The sequence below is a fragment of the Ahaetulla prasina genome, chromosome 4 (genome assembly GCF_028640845.1).
Source record: "Ahaetulla prasina isolate Xishuangbanna chromosome 4, ASM2864084v1, whole genome shotgun sequence".
In the NCBI taxonomy this organism is placed as follows: domain Eukaryota; kingdom Metazoa; phylum Chordata; class Lepidosauria; order Squamata; family Colubridae; genus Ahaetulla; species Ahaetulla prasina.
This window is the reverse complement of record NC_080542.1, coordinates 127,436,639-127,456,377: the sequence shown is the minus strand read 5'-3', so window position 1 is coordinate 127,456,377 and position 19,739 is coordinate 127,436,639. Positions and strand designations below refer to the sequence as shown.

Here is a 19,739-nt window from a genome sequence, read left to right as displayed (position 1 = left end):
GAGGGCTGATTTAAGTGCTTGGAGTCTTGTGCTCAGATTTAATGGTAGACGGAGTACTGTGAAACTCAAATGATGATTCATGTACCTGAAAGCAAGAGTGTGTGGTGGCACTGTGTTTTTATTTTCTGCCACCATATTAATTTAAAGCAGTATTTTTTAAAGATGGGCACTTTAAGATGTTGTTAGTCGTGAAGTCGTGTCTGACCCATCACGACCCAATGGACAATGTTCCTCCAGGCCTTCCTGTCCTCTGGAGTCCATTTAAGCTCACGCCTACTGCTTCAGTGACTCCATCCAGCCACCTCCTTCTCTGTCGTCCCGTTCTTCTTTGCCCTCAATCTTTCCCAGCATTAGGCTCTTCTCCAGTGAGTCCTTCTTTCTCATTAGGTGGCCAAAGTATTTCAGTTTCATCTTTAGGATCTGGTCTTCTAAAGAGCAGTCAGGGTTGATCTTCTCTGACTTGTTTGTTTGCCTTGCAATCCAAGGGACTCACAGGAGTCTTCTCCAGCACCAGAGTTCAAAGGCCTCAATTCTCAATTCTTTGGCGCTTAGCCTTTCTTATGATCCAACTATCACAGCCAGACATTGCAACTGGGAAAACCATAACCGTGACTATACAACTTTAAGATGAGTGGACTTCAACTTCCAGAATTCCCTAGCCAGCAAGGGAATCATGACTGGGAATTGAAGTTCATACAGAGCCCAAGTTTGAAAAACACTGATTTAAAACTTGTAAAAGCCTACACTCCCACCTTACACTTGACGTATGAGAATGGCTTACCCAAGCAGGAAGAAGGTTCATCAGATTTTTTTCCTTCACAACTGTAATCAAAATCACCCCATGAAATTGTTCAGGACAAACCAAAAACAACAAAACAAAACAAAAACCAACGAAAAATGTAATTTTCTATTGTGAGATACAATGAGGATAGCCACAGACTAAAAATAGGAATAAATGTAAGAATAGACAAATATTAGCTGAAGTTCAGAGGCACTCTTTTGCTGAAGATCAAATTTTAATTCAGGGAAAGAAAACTGTTTTATATTTAAATGCTATTTTTGTATTATTTTAAAATGTTTACAGTTGATAAATCTTAAAAACATTTAAAATAATACAAAAACATATATACATGTATTGTTTCATACTAAGGATTTTCCATAGTGTATTAAACAACAGCCTATCAAAATTTGGAAGGCCAACTCCTATCTATTTCAGGTAAACAAAAATATTTACTTGCTCACCCCTTTACAGTATGCCAAGATGCTGGCAAACTTACTGATCATCAGAAGAGAAGGGAAGGGAAGGGAAGGGAAGGGAAGGGAAGGGAAGGGAAGGGGCAAGGCGAGGCAAGGGAAGGGACGGGAGCAATGGGCCAGGGCATTCAGAAATCCAATGGCAACAATTGCTTTCTGTTAAGTGCAGCAACCACATACCAAAAGATGAAACCCAAAATACAAAAATATACAAAAACGAATCCTTTTTGCCTCTTAAGTGCAATAGTGGGGGTATATGTGTGGTGTGCCTTTCTCCCCCACCTCCCCTGAGGGGGGATTTTTCCCTTGACAAGAGCTGAAGACCCATATTAGGCTTTAAATTCCTACACAAGTATAGAATCCTCAAACGACTCTGACTTTAAAATGTTTCAGAAGTACAAGAAGGCTGGTCATAACCTGCATGGAAGATCCTGAAGGAGACTTAATAAAATTCCAGGAAGCATCAAGAAGCGAGGCTGCTCCTTATTTCAACTTCTCTTACCTGGAAATATAATTGAAGTTGATTTTGAAAACAAAGGTACAGTATGATCCAAAAGATAAGTGTACTCTTTTTTTTAAAAAAAAGCAATTTTTCTCTGCAGCATGGAAATGCCATTTGTAATTAGTCCTTATTGTGTAACTAGATAATTATCACTCCTCAGACAGTTTTTTAGTTATTAAGAAGCCTCACAATAAGAGCTCAATCACTTTGTTTTGCTTATTTTATTTCTCATTATGGGTATGAAAAACTGCAGAAATCAATGTAAGTACTTCAATAAAAATGGCTGCAAGCGTGTCAGTACGTTGGCGAATCTGATTTTCCATGGGGACGCTTTTAAAAATATATACATACTCTGAATTGTATAACACACACACACACACACATATATATATATGTTATACAATTCAGAGTCCCCTAGAACCTTCTCCACCCCCCACTCCCATGTCCAATAGTGCATTCTTCTTTCTTGGCCTGTTATCAAACATGATCAGTAGAAGGTGAATGGAGAATTTACTAAAGGATCCAGCAAGAAAGATATCCTGGCCAGTCCAGTTGCAGATGACCCTTCCATTTTAAACCAGGAAGAAGCCTGGCTTCTCAAGAGTAAATCTGCAGAGTCCTGTAGCAGCTGCCACACTTCTGAACCTTATCTGGGCATTGGCCTACATCTTTAAGGAGTTTAGCAAGTCTTTCACTCTGTCGCTGTTTAACACATTCAGTCGTTTGAAGCCTTTGCCGACACGTCCTGGTTCAGATGGTTGCAGAAGGGCAGCCAAGCCCCAAGGCTTGGAGTTATCTAAAGGACGTTTCTCCACCTGCTGTAAAATCCAGGCGCCGTCTCTGGCCAGGCTAACAAATCGTTGAAGCTGAGCTGCGTTTACATTCTTGCTAATGTTAAGATTCTCCTCAAAGGGATTCTGGATATGGATGGCAGAGGCCTCTGGCTTGTTCTGCTCTTTCCCCTGCAGAGTTTGAAAAGGAGAAATGAAATCCTTAAGTACCTGAACTTCAACTTCCTCTCTGAACAATCTTTCAACCGTTATGTGAGAGATTGCACAACATACAAAACAGATATTCCACCAACCATAGAGGCAAATTTATGTTGTTCGGAAGATAGAAAGATAACGAATGAAAAGAATGAACTGAGTTGCTACAGAGAGAGGAGACACCCTGTTTTGGCAAGGACACTAACGAAGCAAATAGTACAGATAGTCTTCAACTTATAACCACTATTTCCATGGATAAGCAAGAAGATTGTCATTGTGCTGGGTTTTATGATCTTTTTTGGTTTGGTTGTTAAGCAAATGACAGCAGTTAGTAGGTAAATCACATGATCATTAAATGAATACAGCTTCCCTCATTGTTTTTCCTTGTTGGAAGCCACTTAAGAAAATCACAAAGGGCGATCAAGTGAACTTGGGATGCTTGCTTGCATAAATGCTGCTTGCCTAGCACCTGAATTTTGATCACATGTCCACTGAGACTTTGCAACAACCCTAAGCGAGGAGAAGTCATAAGTAATTTTTTCCCCCAGTGCCACTGTAACTTTAAAATGTCGCTAAACGAACAGTTGTAAGTCCAGGACTACTTGTAGTGATATCTTTTGGGACTGAATTCATTTCCTTCCTTCAGTAAGTGCACCCCCGGTGGCTTACTGCTAAACTACAGTATATGCAATCTTATGCCACTGGAGTCCTGTAAAAAAGGTTCAAGGGCAACAGTTTGTTATAGGAGATAAGTTATTGTGTTAGAAACTGAAAGATGATGAATTCTGTCCTCCCTTAGGCATGAACACCAGTTGAATGGCTCTGGGACACTCTCACTCTCTCTTAGCCTGGCCAAACTCATAGAACTTTTCATGTCTACAAAAGGCAGGATACAAATCTAATGAAACAATGAACAAATAAATAAATAAAGACTGTACTTTGTTTTACTCAGGCCTCAGGCCTCTTTTACTCAGGCCTCTTCCCCATACGGCATTCATTTATATCAGACTGTTGATCTAAAACATTAGTATCCACTAATCAGGCAAACCTGATAATCCACCCTTTAGTGGATGATTGCTCTAATGGAAAAAAATTTCCACTTGTCAAAGGGTTTGATGTCCATTTCCCCCAGCAGCCCATTTTCAAGTGGTGTAATTAGCTATCATACTGCACTGCAACAAGAGGTTTAGTCTTTCTAGACAGCAGAAAGTTTATATCAATTTTTGATGTGGTGCACTTGACTTTGTAAAGGGCTGTTGAGGAGAAGAGCATCTCCTGCCCCAAAAGAGCTGTGATCAGAAGGGTTGGTTAGAATAATCAGTTAGAAAATCTCAATTACCAGCCTAAGGCTAACTAGTGCTTTGCTCAGTTTGCCCATGCTTTTAATGACAAGATGTTGTTTTTCAAAAGACGCCAAAAACTTCTCTGTGAAATTACTTAATGCAGGTTACCTTTCGGATGTTTAGTGAATTTTTATTGAAGGCAAAATTTCCATAGAATTCAAAGAAGTCTCCAAGAAGTACATCTGAAACATGAAATAGACCTGAAGTCAGTAGAAAGGAAAAACGAAACCAATTTTCTCAATTAATTGGTTCTCACCAATTAATTGAAAATGTCTCTCTCCTTACCTAATGTTTCTGTGTTGCTTGTTGGAGCAATTTTGTTCAAATTACTAACGAAGGTACAGTCAAATCCTTCAATTACTTCTTTGTCTTCTACATCTGAAAAAAGAAGTAATTTTACGAGCTTCATTAATTCAGCATCAACAAACAAGTTAGCATTTCTGTGAAGGGTTATACAAAATTACAGAACTCTGGGAGTTGAAGTTCATTTGTCTTAAAGTTGTTGAGGTTGAAAAACACTGAGCTAAGGAAAGGAACATTTCATGAACAGTGGTTCTCCAGCAAAAAGTAAATTAATCATTCTTTTACCGGCCAGTTTTTTCAGTTGATCCAAGGTGGGAACAATGGGTGGCTGCCTTTGTTGTAGGAAAAACAAGACCATCATGGTTAGAGAGAAATTGGTAATCCAAGCACCAGGGATGCTACTTGTAAGTCCGTGATTCCATGCCCAGTATCGTATGCTGAATGCAAGAGCTCTCACACGTGGGTCAAGGCTGCCATAGACATAAAGGAGTTCTGAACTTTTCAAGGCAATTCTGTTGGAACATAAAAATATCAAAAATTACAGTAGCAGTGATAATATACTGTAGTAACTTTACTACCATCTGGCAGACAGTACAGGTCAATAAAAACAAAGACAAATAGGCTGAAAAACAGCTTCTATCCCAGGGCAATAACCATATTGATTTTTATGGTATACTGCAATATCGGGTTTTCAATTTCAATTATATACCATGTTTCCCCAAAAATAAGACCCTGTCTTATATTTTTTTGAACCTTGAAATAAGCACTTGGCCTTATTGCCATGCGCTCAAAAACCTGATTGGGCTTATTATCAGGGGATGTCTTATTTTGGGGAAAACAGGGTAGAATGTAAAGGATGTATATTTGTGTTTTTATTTTTATAGTTATAATGTACGCTGAAGACGGCATTTAATTTCGTTGTATCATGTGCAATGACAATAAAGTAAACTAACTAAATAACTAACTAAAAGCTAACAATGTTTTAACTGTGAGTCCTTAGTTCTCTCTAAGCTTGGTTGTTTGCTTGCAAATGTTTTATTACCTGCTTAGGTAGCAATATCAGTATATCTAGTTAGGTAATGAAACATATTCAAGAAAGCAATCAAGCTGAGAGAGCATCAACCCTGAACTAGTACTATAGATTCACTTCTACATTAATATTTTAGCTTTCACATAACAGCTAATGCAAGCTGTTGCGTTTCAAGGTGTTGGTTACCACCTTTAAAACGCTCCATGGCTTAGGGCCCGGGTACTTACGGGACCGCCTGCTGTTACCTTATGCCTCCCACTGACCCGTACGCTCACACAGAGAGGGTCTTCTCAGGGTGCCGTCCGCCAAGCAATGTTGGCTGGCGGCCCCCAGGGGAAGGGCCTTCTCTGTTGGAGCACCTACCCTCTGGAACGAACTTCCCCCCGGTTTGCGCCAATTACCTGACCTTCGGACCTTTTGCCGTGAACTGAAAACGTATCTGTTTATCCAAGCGGGACTGGCTTGATTTTTAAATTTTTAAATTTTTGAATTTTTAATAATTTTAATGGGGGTATTTTAGTATGGGTCAATTCGACGGTTTTAATTCTCGGCCACTTATAGAATATGTATTTTAACTGTTGTTTTAATTTTGTATATTGAATTGTTTTAATCTGGCTGTAATCTGCTCCCTGAGTCCTTCGGGAGAAGGGCGGTATAAAAATCTAAATAATAAATAAATAAGCATATACGAAAATGGAACTCCAATAACAAAAGCAATTTCTAAAAAGAAAACATGAAAGCACATTAAATTCATTGAAAACACACTATACAAAGAGTAAGAATATGTTGCAAAAGTTACCAATTTAAGTGTATATTTATTTATTTGTATATTTATTTATTTATATTTGTATACCGCCCATCTCCCGAAAGATAGTGTATATGATAGTGTATATTTGATTTGAAAAGAACATTTGCAACATTCTATTTATTATTTATTATTATTAATCAATTATTATTAATCAATTATTTAGACCAATGTTTCTCAAACTTGGCAACTTTTTAAGGTGTGTGGACTTTTAACACCCAAATTTGCTGGCTGGGAAATTTTGAGAGATGAAGCCCACGCATCTTAAAAAGTTGCCTTGTTTGAAAAATAATTGATTCTATATAGCAATTTTAACAAATGCTTATTTATGAACATTGTGTTGCCATAGGATTACATTTTCTATTTGGTGGCTGGCATGTTTTTTTGTTTTTTTACAAAAACAAAACTGTACTGTGTTACTGTAACATTACCACTATACTTTAAAAACAAGATTGCTTTTTCTGGACAGCAGTAACAATAATGAGTTTAAGACAGCTTGGGAATTCTACACATGAGCCTAGTGAGCCAATTCAACTGGCAACAGTGATATCTTAAACAGTCTGTTAACCAGAATTACTAAGTGTCCTCAATAAGCCAATATTATTATTATTATTATTATTATTATTATTATTATTATTATTATTATTATTATTATTATTATTATTATTATTATTATTAAACCAGAGTCCTTACTAGCTTTGGGCTGAAAAATCGCACCACAACATAACGGTATTATGTGGGAAAGCTGATGGGCCCCATATCAGCTATAGGAAGTGGCTGTTCCTATAAGGCTGTTTTTGAACACAATTTATATACAATACGGAAGTACCTTTCACAAAGAGGTTGCAATAGGACATTGTAAGTGGCAAATGATATTACTTTCCTTCCCTGTTTCATCAGTTAGTTTCAGAACAGAAGTTAAAAAAAAAAAAAGGAACAGAATTCTTGAGTGGGAATGGAAAGGACTTGATTTAACTAGGAACAAAGGAGCATCGCCATACACAAAAAGAGAAATGATATAACAAGGCCCATAAATCCTTAGCTAAGACATGACACTGATCTATTCAATAGAATGAAGCTACTTCTCTTTCTCTCCCTTGGCAATTCATGATTGAGTCATTAACCAAGTGAAAAAAGATTCAAAGGAAAAATGAATCGATGATTCCAAAGAGATCTGCTTCCTCCTAGTGGCCATTGTAAGAAAATGATTCTTTCTGAATAATCCAAGTTTGGACAAAAATCCATGGTTTATTTTAACCATTTAAAAAATAAACAAAAAAATAAATAAATCCTGAATGTTATATCTGTTCTGGCTATTTCTAGAACAAGGACCATTTGAGGCATACAATGCTCAGATGGTGAGATCTGGGTTCAAGTCAGCCATTAGGTTTGTCAGCCATTAGGTTTACTGTTCATTTGCCACAAAGCCCTCCAGATCAATTGTACTTGCTAGGGAGGGTATCTCTGAAAGAATGGAAATGTCAGAAAAGTCAAGATGGTGCCCGCAATCATGTGGCAGAAGTTCTGCCCCCTTTATGTAAGCTACACAAAGAGTGAAGTTTTGATCATATAATTCTGGTAGCCATTTTGGCTTGTTTGGCTTTGGCTTGTTTGCCTGACAAGTACCCTTATAAAGATGTGGTTAGGGGGATGTATTAGGAAATGGGAAAGTCAGGTTCATGTCCACCATTAGCTATAGCAGGGCTCTACAAACTTGGCTCTTTTAAGACTTGTGGACTTTAACTCCCAGAGTTCTTCAGCCAGCAAAGACCACAAGTCTTAAAAGAGCCAAGTTTGCAGAACCCTGAGCTATCGAAGCTCACAGGGTGGGTGTGGCACCTTTTCTTAATCCACCCAATTGATAATGACCAACCGCTATTGCGAGCAAAAAATGCCAGTACAATATACTCCTCCTGGAGGAAAGAGACTATAAAACGAAGCAGTAACAACAGCAAAAGGGAAAGTGTAAATTTTAAAACCTTGTAATGCTTACCGGTTGTTTAGTGTCAAATCACACTGAAGCCCAGAAGGCTGATGGGAAAATCTCACCAATGGACAACGAGCGTTAAGTATCTTCTGTACACCCTCGCATCCTGGTCCAGAGTTATCAAGAAATTCACCAAGCACGTTAAGGATCCTTTGTGCTGCTATTCGTTCGGAAGGAGCTTTCTTCATTTGGTAAATTATGTTAAAGGGGCTTGTTTTCTAACACAAAAGAAAACCACACAAAGAATTAATTCGCAAATTAGATGTCCCATTCCCAAAGCTGAAACAAGGAGAGGAAGCATTGGAAAATTAATGTCAGACTTTCCCACATTAGGCAGAAGGCAGAGTACAGTTAACCATAGTAAAAACAGATGTTTCCAGATAATAATGGCCATTTTTATTGGCATGAGAATTAAAGTTACATGGCAACTAAAGCCTTCTTGATTTGCTTTTATAGTATTGTGTGCACATCTTTGAACTTCTTAAATTCTTAAAATTCACCTTATACCTCCCATAATGTAAATTTATATTAAACTTTTCACACAAAACAAAACTTCTGGCTCAGATAGAGAATATTGATTTACATCAGTTCTCTTTTCAATTTAGTGCCCTCCAGATGTGCTGGACTCCTCAATCCTTCAATCAGGGCTGAGGTCCCATCATTCTCCTGCATGGGTCACACTTACTGCTACATAAAAGCTACTTGAGAAGCTAACATCTCAGATTCTGGAAACTAAGAAGGCTTCATTTAGGCTACTGACTGAGTCTAACTCCCTGCTCAGAAGAAATCCAAAGCAAACAATCCCTTGGCAAATAATTGTATTGTCTGCTTTGGTACAGCACATAAAATAAATTCACCACTTCTTTGAGCAATGATTACCTTGATGACTTGCTTGTACATTTCAGAAAATAGTTTCTAACATTCAATCAGACTCTGCCTTTTTGTAATACCATGTACTCATAGTTGGAGAAGAATCCACAGATGCAATGACAACCATTATATCAGAGCTGGGAAATTTCTGATACTGCTAAACCAGAGTTGTTCAAACTTGGCAACTTTAAGATGTGTGGACTTTAATTCTCAGAATTCCCTAGCAAGCAGATATTGAAGCCCATATATCTTGAAGCTACTAAGTTCGAAAAAGCACTGTGTTAAACCGTAAGTCAAAGCAGCCCTAGCCAGCAGGAATAATGGCAAGAGATGATGGGAGGTGCAGTTCTTTATCTGGAGAATCACAGATTTTGCAGCCTTCTTTGACACTGATAAAATTACACTATAGCTGATTTGCATGTAAACGTTTCCATTTGTAGCCACATTTCTAACATGTAACTAGATAATAGTAGTAGTTGTGATTTTGCAACCTATTTACAAAGGGACAAACAAATTATTTCTTGCCATTTTAAAAATCCCTACAGTAAGCCTTTTTTTTTCATTTAAATACCAATAACTAAATTTAGGAGAATCTGTGCATTAACCTCAGAGATATATTAAGCACATAGAGCCAGAGACCTATCAAATCTGGTTTTTTTAATCAAATATCATGCATTTAAGTGGCACAATAGGAAAAAAATACTAACAGCTAAGATTTAAATTCATGTGCTTTTCATCGCTAATTATAGCAGAAAGAGCAACACAAACACATTTTATTTAACCAGTTGACAACTGAAGAGTTTTTGAGAGGATGGTGGTGGTTGTGGCACAGGGTAACAACAGAGTGAATCTCAAGATAGGATTTCTATAATCTCCCAACCTTTACCTGCAAATTCAAGATTTATCAGTGCAGCTGCCTGGTGCCAGAATTTTTATTTTTTTTCAACTACATGCAAGTAAAAGGCAATGCCCATGAAGGCCAGTTTGGTATAGTGGTTAAGGCGCCAGGCTAGAAACTAGAAGACTGTGAGTTCTAGAGCTAATCCTTGATTTACGACCACAATGGAACAGGAATGTTTGTTGCTAAGCAAGGCAGTTGTTGAGTTGTGCCCAATTTTACTTTTTTCACCTTGATCATTAAGTAAAACCAACACGGTTGTTAAATGAATCTGGCTCCCCTTAGTACTTCGACTGTTGGAAGTCAGTTAGGAAAGTCACAACTGACAATCACATACCCCAAATGATGCAACCATAATTACATACCAATTCCCAAGTACCCAAACTTTGATCACGTGACCATAGAGTTTTGGCAACTGTTTTAAGGGCATGGACTGGTTGTAAGTTGCTTTTTTTCAGCACGGTTGTAACTCTGAACGGTCACTAAACCAATGGTTGTAAGTGGAAGACAACTTGTTGTCCTACCATAGGCACAAAGCTATGTGTAGGTGACCTTGGGCAATAATTCTCTCTCAATTCTAAGAAGCAGGCAAGGTCAAACCACTTCCGAAAAACCTTGCCAAGAAAAGAACTAATCCAGGCAGTCAATGCTGACCTGAAGGCTCAATCAATCAGTATGGATGTGAATAAGCCCAGAAAGGATCCAAGCAGTTGCAATGCCTCATTCGTTTCTTGCACACATTTCAAAAGACCATGAACAGCAAAGCACAATCTTATGCTTTGAGTTTACATTTTCTTACAGCAAAGGAACAAAAGCAGTAGTAAAAGCGCATCACGCAAAGGAAAACACAGCTTCCTCCTGTTGTGAAATATGTCTTTGTTGACTAATGCGGTAAAGTTTCAAAGCTGTACGTGGGAAAACAAGGGGAAAACTCCCAGTTTCCCCAGGCCTAGTTTCTTACCGTTCAGCTCATGCTTGAGCCTTAGGGCTTAAAAGCTCTCAAAGTACTGAAACAAACAAACTATAAATATGATGATTAAAAATATAAATAAATAAAAATGTTCACATAAAGTATTTAAAACCATTTAAAAAGTATGATAGATATATTTAAATGATTCTTTTCCAATGAGGAGTCAGTGAAAAAAAAAATTCTATGAAAAATGATAGGAAAAAGTCAGAGTTTCTTCTTTTTTTTTTTTTTGCCAGAAATGAGAGACCCCGGAGGAAGTAGTTGATCACCAAAATGATTTCCTTAGTGAAACTACGTAGCAAGAAGCATGTAGGGAATTCGTCCACCCATCTTTAAGTTGCCAAGTTTGCAAAACACTGTTCTAAAGTCTAACAGTTTACAATAATATTGATTTTTCCTGCAGTAGCTGCCTCTTTTAAAATATAGGAGCATAACTATTTCAAATGTATTAAGAGTAACATTTAGCCTATTCAGGAGGTTAAACATCTTTTTAAAAAGCCAAGAATAATGGGAGATGAATCTGGGAATCAATCAAGAAATCAGACCAACTGCAGAGGCCAATGCTATCCTCATGGCCTCATTTCCATCCCAGCACAACACAATTAAGTCATTTTACAATAGCATTTGAGAAATATTTTACCCTTTTGGCAGAATTTTTCCCAACTTTATTCAGCTCTAGGAACATATCTAGGTCGCATCCAAGTTTGCCAAAGGTATTCACAGTAGAACCAAAAGGCTTCACGATACAGTCTGGAACATAAGCACTTGCAATGTCTTGAATTAAGGAACAGGCTAAAAACCGGAGCTTGGTATTTTCTTCGGTCAACTGGCATTCATTTGTGAGCAGGTACAACTGTTCACTCACCTGAATAACAACAATAATAAAAAAAGGAAGTATCTCAGATTTTAAGTATCTGGCGCTCAAGGTATTTGTAAGATGCAGCCTTACCTTTTACAATTGTATTCTTGTAAGAAACGGCATCACGGTTAACCTTTACAGAATATACCCTTACAAGAATTTTAGAAGAATAGCTAAAACATTAACAGATGATACAACCTCTATATAGACAAGTCTCCAAGAAAATAATCCTTTAAGTCTGTATTGAAAGAACTGGCTGTTGATTCTATAAAAGGAGAAACAATTTAAAAGATGCAGCAAATAATCTCTAGTTGCAGTTTTCTTTTCTTCAGAATGCTTTGGCATCCTGCTGGCATTGTTCTTTCATTACAATTTTATTGTTCTTGCTGCTTGCTAAGAACATTATGTATTTTTAAAGATAAAATGACTAAATTTCTGAGAAAAGGGCACCACATGATTATGTACCAGAAATATACTAACTCTACAGATGCAAGATGATCCTAGTTAATTTGGCTGTGTTGCACAAGCTCCCCAAATTGGTTCCTAGAGCTGTTAGACGGCAGATAGTTTTATACCCTAGAGAGATAAACACTGAAGTTGTGGGTGTAGCTTTTATTAGAAAGTATTTTGGAGGCTGGTTTTTGTATGAAGGAAAAATGTGTTTTATTTAGGAAATAACATGGTGGCTTGGGAGCCACAGTTTCTTAAGTCTAACTATAGTTATAAGCCTGGGATATGTTAAGAAGAAGAAGAAGCAAGTGAGGTTGGCACTTGAACTGCACAGGTCAGAGTCAGAAGAGAAAGAGGACTGAGACTGATAGGAGCGATGAAGGCCCTGAAAACATCAGACTAATTGGTACAAGACATGTTATACTGAGACACACAAAGTGAATCTTTTAAACAAGGAGAGGAGATAAAAGGTTCTCTGCTAACTATCCCAATATTTATTCCTCCTTGTGGTCGGAAGGTTTATAGGTACAGAAAGCCAATGCATGCAAACAAGAATTATATTTCTTCTTCAAAAGTGTAGCTGGAAATATTCTTGAATATACCTATCTGGATCAGTGAGGAAACTGGATAAATTTGTAATACCGTGTTTCCCCGAAAATATGACATGTCCCGAAAATAAGGCCAAGCTTGATTTTTGGGGTGGGCATAAATATACGTCTTCCCTGAAAATAAGCCCTAGTGAAGGGGTGGGCGTGGGCAACCCTTCCCTTCCCCAGTCACCTCCTGGAAGTTCAGCCCCATAATTGCTGCCCGCTGATCAGCTGAGCCAGCAAGGTCTGTGCAACTCGGCCCAGATCTCCAGAGCCTCCCCAGCTGCCAGCCTCCTTCCCCTTTTCCTGCCGAACTTTCTTTACTTGGGATCACAGCACAGACACACATCCTCAAAATGCTCCATCCGAAGCCTTCAGCCTTGCAATCCTGGCTGCGATCCTGTGCTGCGATCCCAAGTAAAGAACGATCGGCAGGGAGAAAAAAAATGGGAGGGGGTTTCCTGCAGCCTGTCCTTTCTTTGGGATCGCAGCACAGACACCCCTGCTATGATTGCAAGGCTGAAGGCTTCGGATGGAGCATTTTGGAGATGAGTGTCTGTGCTGTGATCTCAAAAAAAGGACAGGCTGCAGGAAAATCTCCCCTCCCCACTTTTCCTGCCGATTGTTCTTTACTTGGGATCGCAACACAGACACACATCCCCCAAAAGGCCTTCAGCCTTGCAATCCTGAAAGGGGCATCTGTGCTGCGATCCCAAACAAAGAATGGTGTGTGTGCGTGTGCGTACGTATGTGCGTGAGAGAGAGATCCGATCCAATCTTGGAGAGTTATCCAGGGCTGGCAACAATGTTCTCTCCATCTCCCCACCTTCTCTCACACATATAGAGGTTCTGCACTCCCCCCCCACCCCCCAAACCTCCCAGGGCAGCCACATCCCTTCACTAATCTGCTTTCCAGCTCCGTTTTTCACTGTCACAGGCAGGGCAAGAAAATAGTCTGTGAGACTAAGGTAAAAACATCTTCCAACTTTGCGAGATTTTTTTTTTCTTCATGAGAAGTTGGAAGGTCTGAACTACCGGTATTTGTCTCCCCCCCCCCTCGGTGCAACAGACTACACTTTTTGTCCTGAACGTGCAGCAGAGAACGGAGCAGGAAAGCAGGTTAGTGAAGGGATGTGGCTGCCCTTGGGGGGGGAGGGGGAGGGTTTGGCATGGGCAGCCTGGCTGAAGAGCTTTCAGGTAAGCCGATGTGGGGCCTTGGGGCAGCTCTGCAGCCCCTGCCTTGCTTTGTCCGCCAGCCCCCCACGCCCTTGCTTCGTTCTCCTTTGCAACATGCAGCCTCTCACAGTAAGAACTGCAGGCAATTCTCATTACCGTGAGAGGCTGCACGTTGCTTCTGAGCAGAGGAGGCTTAGTCCTCTTACCTGGTTCCCCTCCAGCATTTCTTTTTTTCTCTCTCCCTCTGTCGCTCACACACACAGAGATATTTCATCTCTTGAACTGCTGCACACTTTTTGCCCAGAGGGAAACGAAGCGGGTGAAAAGTGTTTGGGCGCCTGATAGGTGCTGGCCTGCATTGTCAAATGTTTGAGCTGCTGAGCGTTGGCCTGTACGCCTATTTGTTGCTGCAGGAACTAGGTTACAGCTATGCCGAGCAAGGTGCTTTTCAGGCCCTGGTGGCCACTGCAACTCTCATGCCAGCTCTGCGCACAGATGGCCTGAGATCTGCAGCACTCACCAGACCCAGGATTGTAGCCTGGCACCCGCAACACCAAGCAGGCGTGCAGGCTGGTGCTCAGTAGCTCAAAGGAGAAGCCTTCCTGCCAGAGTTCCGTGTCCAGCCAGGGAGAGGTTCCCAGGACTGCCCAATTCTCAACCAGCCGGTTACATGGTAGGAGGGGGCTTCCTGCCCAACTGAATGAGGGGCTGGGTTGCGTAAAGGGGCTTTCCCCATCCCTCAGGCGCTGGGATGTGGGCTCTACCACAGGGAACCTCAGTCGGGGTCAAGCTCTTTGCAATCAATTGAGGTAAGACTATTCTTGAAGTGGGTGCGACACATGTGGGGCCTCCTGCTTCTTTTGCAGCCTCAATCGAGACAGATTTTTGCTGTCTCTTCTCCCCCCCACTCACTGGGCATGGCAGGGCTTCTCCCCCTCCCCACCTGCCACCCCCAATAAGGGCCAAGCCCTTATTTTGGGGTTCAAAAAAACATAAGACAGGATCTTATTTTAAGGGAAACATTCTTTTTGCTTTGATACAAATTGCTATATAACTCACCGTTAACATACAATGATTAGTACAATGTAGGAAGCCAGTCCCTGTGTCACTTTCTTTTTGGATAGAAAAATGGAAGCAAAAAATAAACTACCACCTTACCATGCCAACTTATGTACTTAATATCTTAATGTTCTTTCCTTTTTCGTCTAAGGCAGTGATGGCAAACCTATGATACATGTGTCAAAGGTGATATGCTATCAACATTTTGAATGATACACAAGCAATCACGCACAGTTGACAACCTCTATTCTCGAAAGCACACCTTGTTCTCACATAATTTTTGAAGGCTGCAGAGGCTGTGTGAGAATGGATATGAATCTGGTCCAATCCCTGCACCCTTCCTGGCAAGAAAAACCAGGGACTGGAATTCTTATGTATTGGGAGGAGACAATAGAAAGAAACATAAGGTCCATGTTCTTTTGCTTGGCAAGCAAGGCAAACCCCAAAATAGAGTTCTACATAAAGCCAGTTTTTTTTTTCATTCAGAAATTTAATCAAGGTATTGATCATTTGTAGTACCTGTTAAAAACACCTGCACTTTAGTTCTTTCATCAATACTGATCTCTCAACTTTAGTTACAACCCATTTTCCAGTTATATATTCAAAGCAAAGTAAGCCTGCTAGTTTGCTGTCAAAGAATTGCAAAACAATTACTGCATGAACCATTACCGTATGAACTTACACTTTCTGCATCACAAAGTTTCTTCACCAGCATTTCAACTGGAATAGAGGTTTGTCTATGACAAAGAATTGGGATTTGTTCAGAAACGGGGTCTGATTGTTTCCTCAACATCAAGGTAAGGATTCTAGATTTAAATGGAATAGGGTGTTCATCCTTAAATTCTGGAATTGTAATGACATCCTGCAATGAAGTTATGCTTTCTTTCTCAGAAAATTCTATCACTGCATACATAGCCTGAAGCAACATGAGACAAGAAACAGGAAAAAATATTAGGAATAAGAGCTTAAGTTTGAGAACACAGATAAACTATTTAAAGGATTAGAATTTAATAGTTAAATTGATCTGCAACTCAGATAGATTGATATACTTAACTTCTTTTAAAATCCTTCAGGGCAAAAAAAAAAGAAAATGTCAAAAAATAATTATTATGCCATACAGTATAAGAACAAGGCAGAAAAATACGGATTCTCTTAAACTCATCCACTGAGGCTTTTTCTCTCTAAAATATATATACCTTAAATATTTAGATTTCAGTTGCTAACCTTTCAAATACTTACTTTACTTTTATAGAAGAAATGATTCTTAATATTTCCATGATGTGATAAGTATTTGAGAAAAGCCTTGGCATTGAAATTGGGGGGACAATTTATTAACACAGTCCTCTGTGCTTCTACTTGTCTTTCTGCAAGAATTTCACTGAATGTCTTTTTCCTGGAGTCATTTTCGCTATCTAGATTTGGAGAACAAGAGACTAATGTGAGAAACTTAGATGACACACTAGAAGTGTTTTTTTTTAAAGGATTACCTGTAAAAAGTTTTAGATACTGAAAGAAAAGGTTTGGGACGCAAAGCACTAGATGATACTTCTCCTGCGTCCCTTTTGCATATTTCTCTAACTTGTTCTTTATGAACTATTTCACTGATAACGCAGCAAATTTATTAAGAGAAATAGATTGGGTTGATCAAGTACACGTTTGCTGTGTTTCTTATCACTTACAATAGATAAAATAGCATTTTACTGCCTCGTAGCAAATTCCTGTAAGAGTTAAGAGGCAGAGTTCATGTGAACTGGGGGAAGTTGGGAACCAAATTTGTGATGTACCATAGTTTGAATTTATCTGGAAGCTAATTTTTCTGGGTTTGGTATCTCATTTATCTGCAGAGTAGCTTTAGCAGAAAACATGGGAAGTGCTGATAAAGAAGAATATTTGTAGCTCAGGATTGAAATGAGGAATCCATGATGTTCTATGAGCTTGATTATTTTCCTGCAGATATTTATTATCCAAACTAGGTAGTATCACCAGTGCTCAGCACTGATAATGTTACCTAGTTGGGTAATGAAACATCTGTAAGAAAACAACCAAGCCAAACACATGAAGTGAGTATATGAGTGACTAGCCTCAAAAAAGGGCAGATATTTGAAAGAATTGAATCGATGTACAGTCTGGCTGTCCCTTCCTAAACTGACTGAAAGAATGTTGCATTATTGGATAAAAGAACTGACTATCTGAGGCTTCTCTTGCAGAACAGAATTAGAAGGTCAGTGAAAACACTTGGCTTTAGAAATATACGAATCTAATTGTAGACTTTTTATTACAGGTAGTCCTCAATTGAGCTCAAATTGGACCCAAATTTTATGTTGCTAAGCAAGAAGTTTTAAAATGAGTTTTATCCCAATTTTATGATCTTTCTTGCCACAGTTATTAACTGAATCACTATAGTTATTAAGACAGTAACATGGTTATACATGAACCTGTCTTCCCTCTTGACTTTGCTTGTGAATGGTCACAAAAAGTGATCACATGACCCCAGGACACTTCAACCGTCTGAATTTTAGTTGCATGACCATAAGAATGTTGCAATGGTTTTAAGTGTGAAAAATGGTCATAAGTTACATTTTTCAGTGCCATTATAACTTCAAACAGTCAGTAAACGAATGATTTAAAGTTGAGAACTATTTGTATTCAATACTCTAGGTAATGCTTAAAGAACAGGTTATAAAGAAAATTTTAGATTTAAATGCTCACATCAAAACAGCTGTCCTGTCAACAGTTGAACTTCCAAATGGAAACATATCTAACATGCAGTAAGAAAATGAAGCAATTGAAAACTTCGACTTACCTGCATTTTATGCATATAGACATTATAATGAAGCTTGGCCAATTTTATGGCAACTCAGCTCAAGAAAGGCTTTGTGTTTATTGCTGTGGCAAGTATCAGATGTGTTTCTGAACCTTTTTTTAGTAAAATCCAGGAAGGTAAAAAGAATACATTCTTCATACTGGAATAAACCACTACATAATAGTGGTTACATTACAACACTACATTATTAATTATATTGATATGAGCCGTGGTGGCGCAGTGGTTAGAATGCAGTACTGCAGGCTACTTCTGCTGACTGCCAGCTACCAGCAATTTGGCAGTTAGATTTTCACCGGCTCAAAATAGACTCAGCCTTCCATCCTTCTGAGGTCAGTAAAATGAGAATCCAAATTGTTGGGGGCAGTATGCTGACTCTGTAAACCACTTAGAGAAGGCTGTAAAGCGGTATATAAATCTAAATGCTATTGCTATTAACCGTGTTTCCATGAAAATAAGAGCCTGTCTTATTTTTTTTTGAACCCTGAAATAAGCGCTTGGCCTTATTGCCATGCACTCAAAAGCCCAATTGGGTTTATATCAGGGGATGTCTTATTTTGGGGGAAACAGGATAGAAGACGATGTTATGAATATGTTTGCCGCCTTGAATTATTTGTAAAAACAATAAAAGCAGGATACAAATAAAGAATTAAAAAAATAAAGTACCCACCACATTATCTATTGTGAGCTAAGAAACAACTCCTAAATGTGATTGCGGTGCACTGCTAAAGTGATTCTAAAATATCAACACTTATATTTAGGGAAAACAATCACTCTTTCGGGGGGGGCGGGGGTTAAAAAATGTTTTAAGTTTTATTTGTTCTGTTTAGAGCGTTTTATTTGATTTGATGCCTGTAGAGATTTTCAGTCACGGTTGTCCCAAAGGTACTTGCCCCCCCCAAAAAAACCAACTGGAGTTTCTTTGTCTTTCCTGGAAGCCGTGGAAGGAAAAGAAGAAAAGAAAGCCCAGTGGCCTTTTGGTGGGGTGGGGTGGGGGAAGCACCTTTGGGATATTTGGTTTGATATTTCAGTTTGGTATTTCAATTCTCTTTCGCTAGGCTTTTGGTTTCAATCCGTTCACTCTTTTATGTTTCCATTCCTTGTCTGTTCATATAAGATATACTTGACTGGGTTGTCATGAACCTCTAGAAAGCAAAATGCTCCATACATCTTAGGGCAGGGGTTTCCAACCTTGGCCGCTTTAAGACTTGTGGACTTCAACTCCCAGAATTCCTCAGCCAGCTTTGCTGGCTGAGGAATTCTGGGACTTGAAGTCCACAAGTCTTAAAGCGGCCAAGGTTGGAAACCCCTGTCAGGGCATCACCTCGTGGCCCTCCTGTCTCCCCGAGCAGCTTTCTCCAATGCTATCCTCTCTGATAGAGCTTTGCCCAGTCTTACTCTTCGTGGGTAAAAACCTACGAACCATAAAAGAGTAAACGGCATTCCTCCCCTCTTTCGAATATCTACGCCAGCCGATCTCCATGCAGGACCTAACGTTCGCCTCTTGCCTTAGCCGGCTACCGTCCGCCGTCCGAAAAAATAAATAAATAAAAGGACTCCCCGTTTTACCCTTCGTCGGCGCCATGCCGCCAGCAGCCTGCTGCTCTCCCAGGGATACTGCAGCGGCTTCCGCGGAGCTGAACCGAATCGCACCGACTCGCCTCTTTGCCACAACCAGGCGGGATAAAAGCGATCCTCGCCATTGAAGCAACAGAGGCAAGGTCCCTGTGGGGGCGGCCATGACTGCCGAAAGGGAAGAGGGCGGTGCGCCTGCGCGCCGTGACCGAAACCGAACGGGACAGGGTACCGCGAGGGTCAATATTCCTCGGATGACAA

The 19,739-nt window shown here is 39.5% G+C and overlaps 1 protein-coding gene across 1 annotated transcript; it reads right to left on the bottom strand.

Moving 5' to 3' along the window:
- Positions 1-1,958: 1,958 nt before the first annotated feature.
- Positions 1,959-19,667, bottom strand: MTPAP (mitochondrial poly(A) polymerase). The gene is made up of 9 exons (XM_058182824.1): positions 19,473-19,667; positions 16,322-16,494; positions 15,765-15,998; positions 11,589-11,813; positions 8,217-8,428; positions 4,674-4,900; positions 4,371-4,463; positions 4,194-4,267; positions 1,959-2,718 (listed from the first exon to the last, which is right to left on the bottom strand). Exons 1-9 carry the CDS (start codon positions 19,642-19,644, stop codon positions 2,419-2,421), a joined length of 1,710 nt encoding a protein of 569 aa, XP_058038807.1. The 5' UTR covers positions 19,645-19,667; the 3' UTR covers positions 1,959-2,418.
- Between the last annotated feature and the right edge of the window lie 72 nt (positions 19,668-19,739).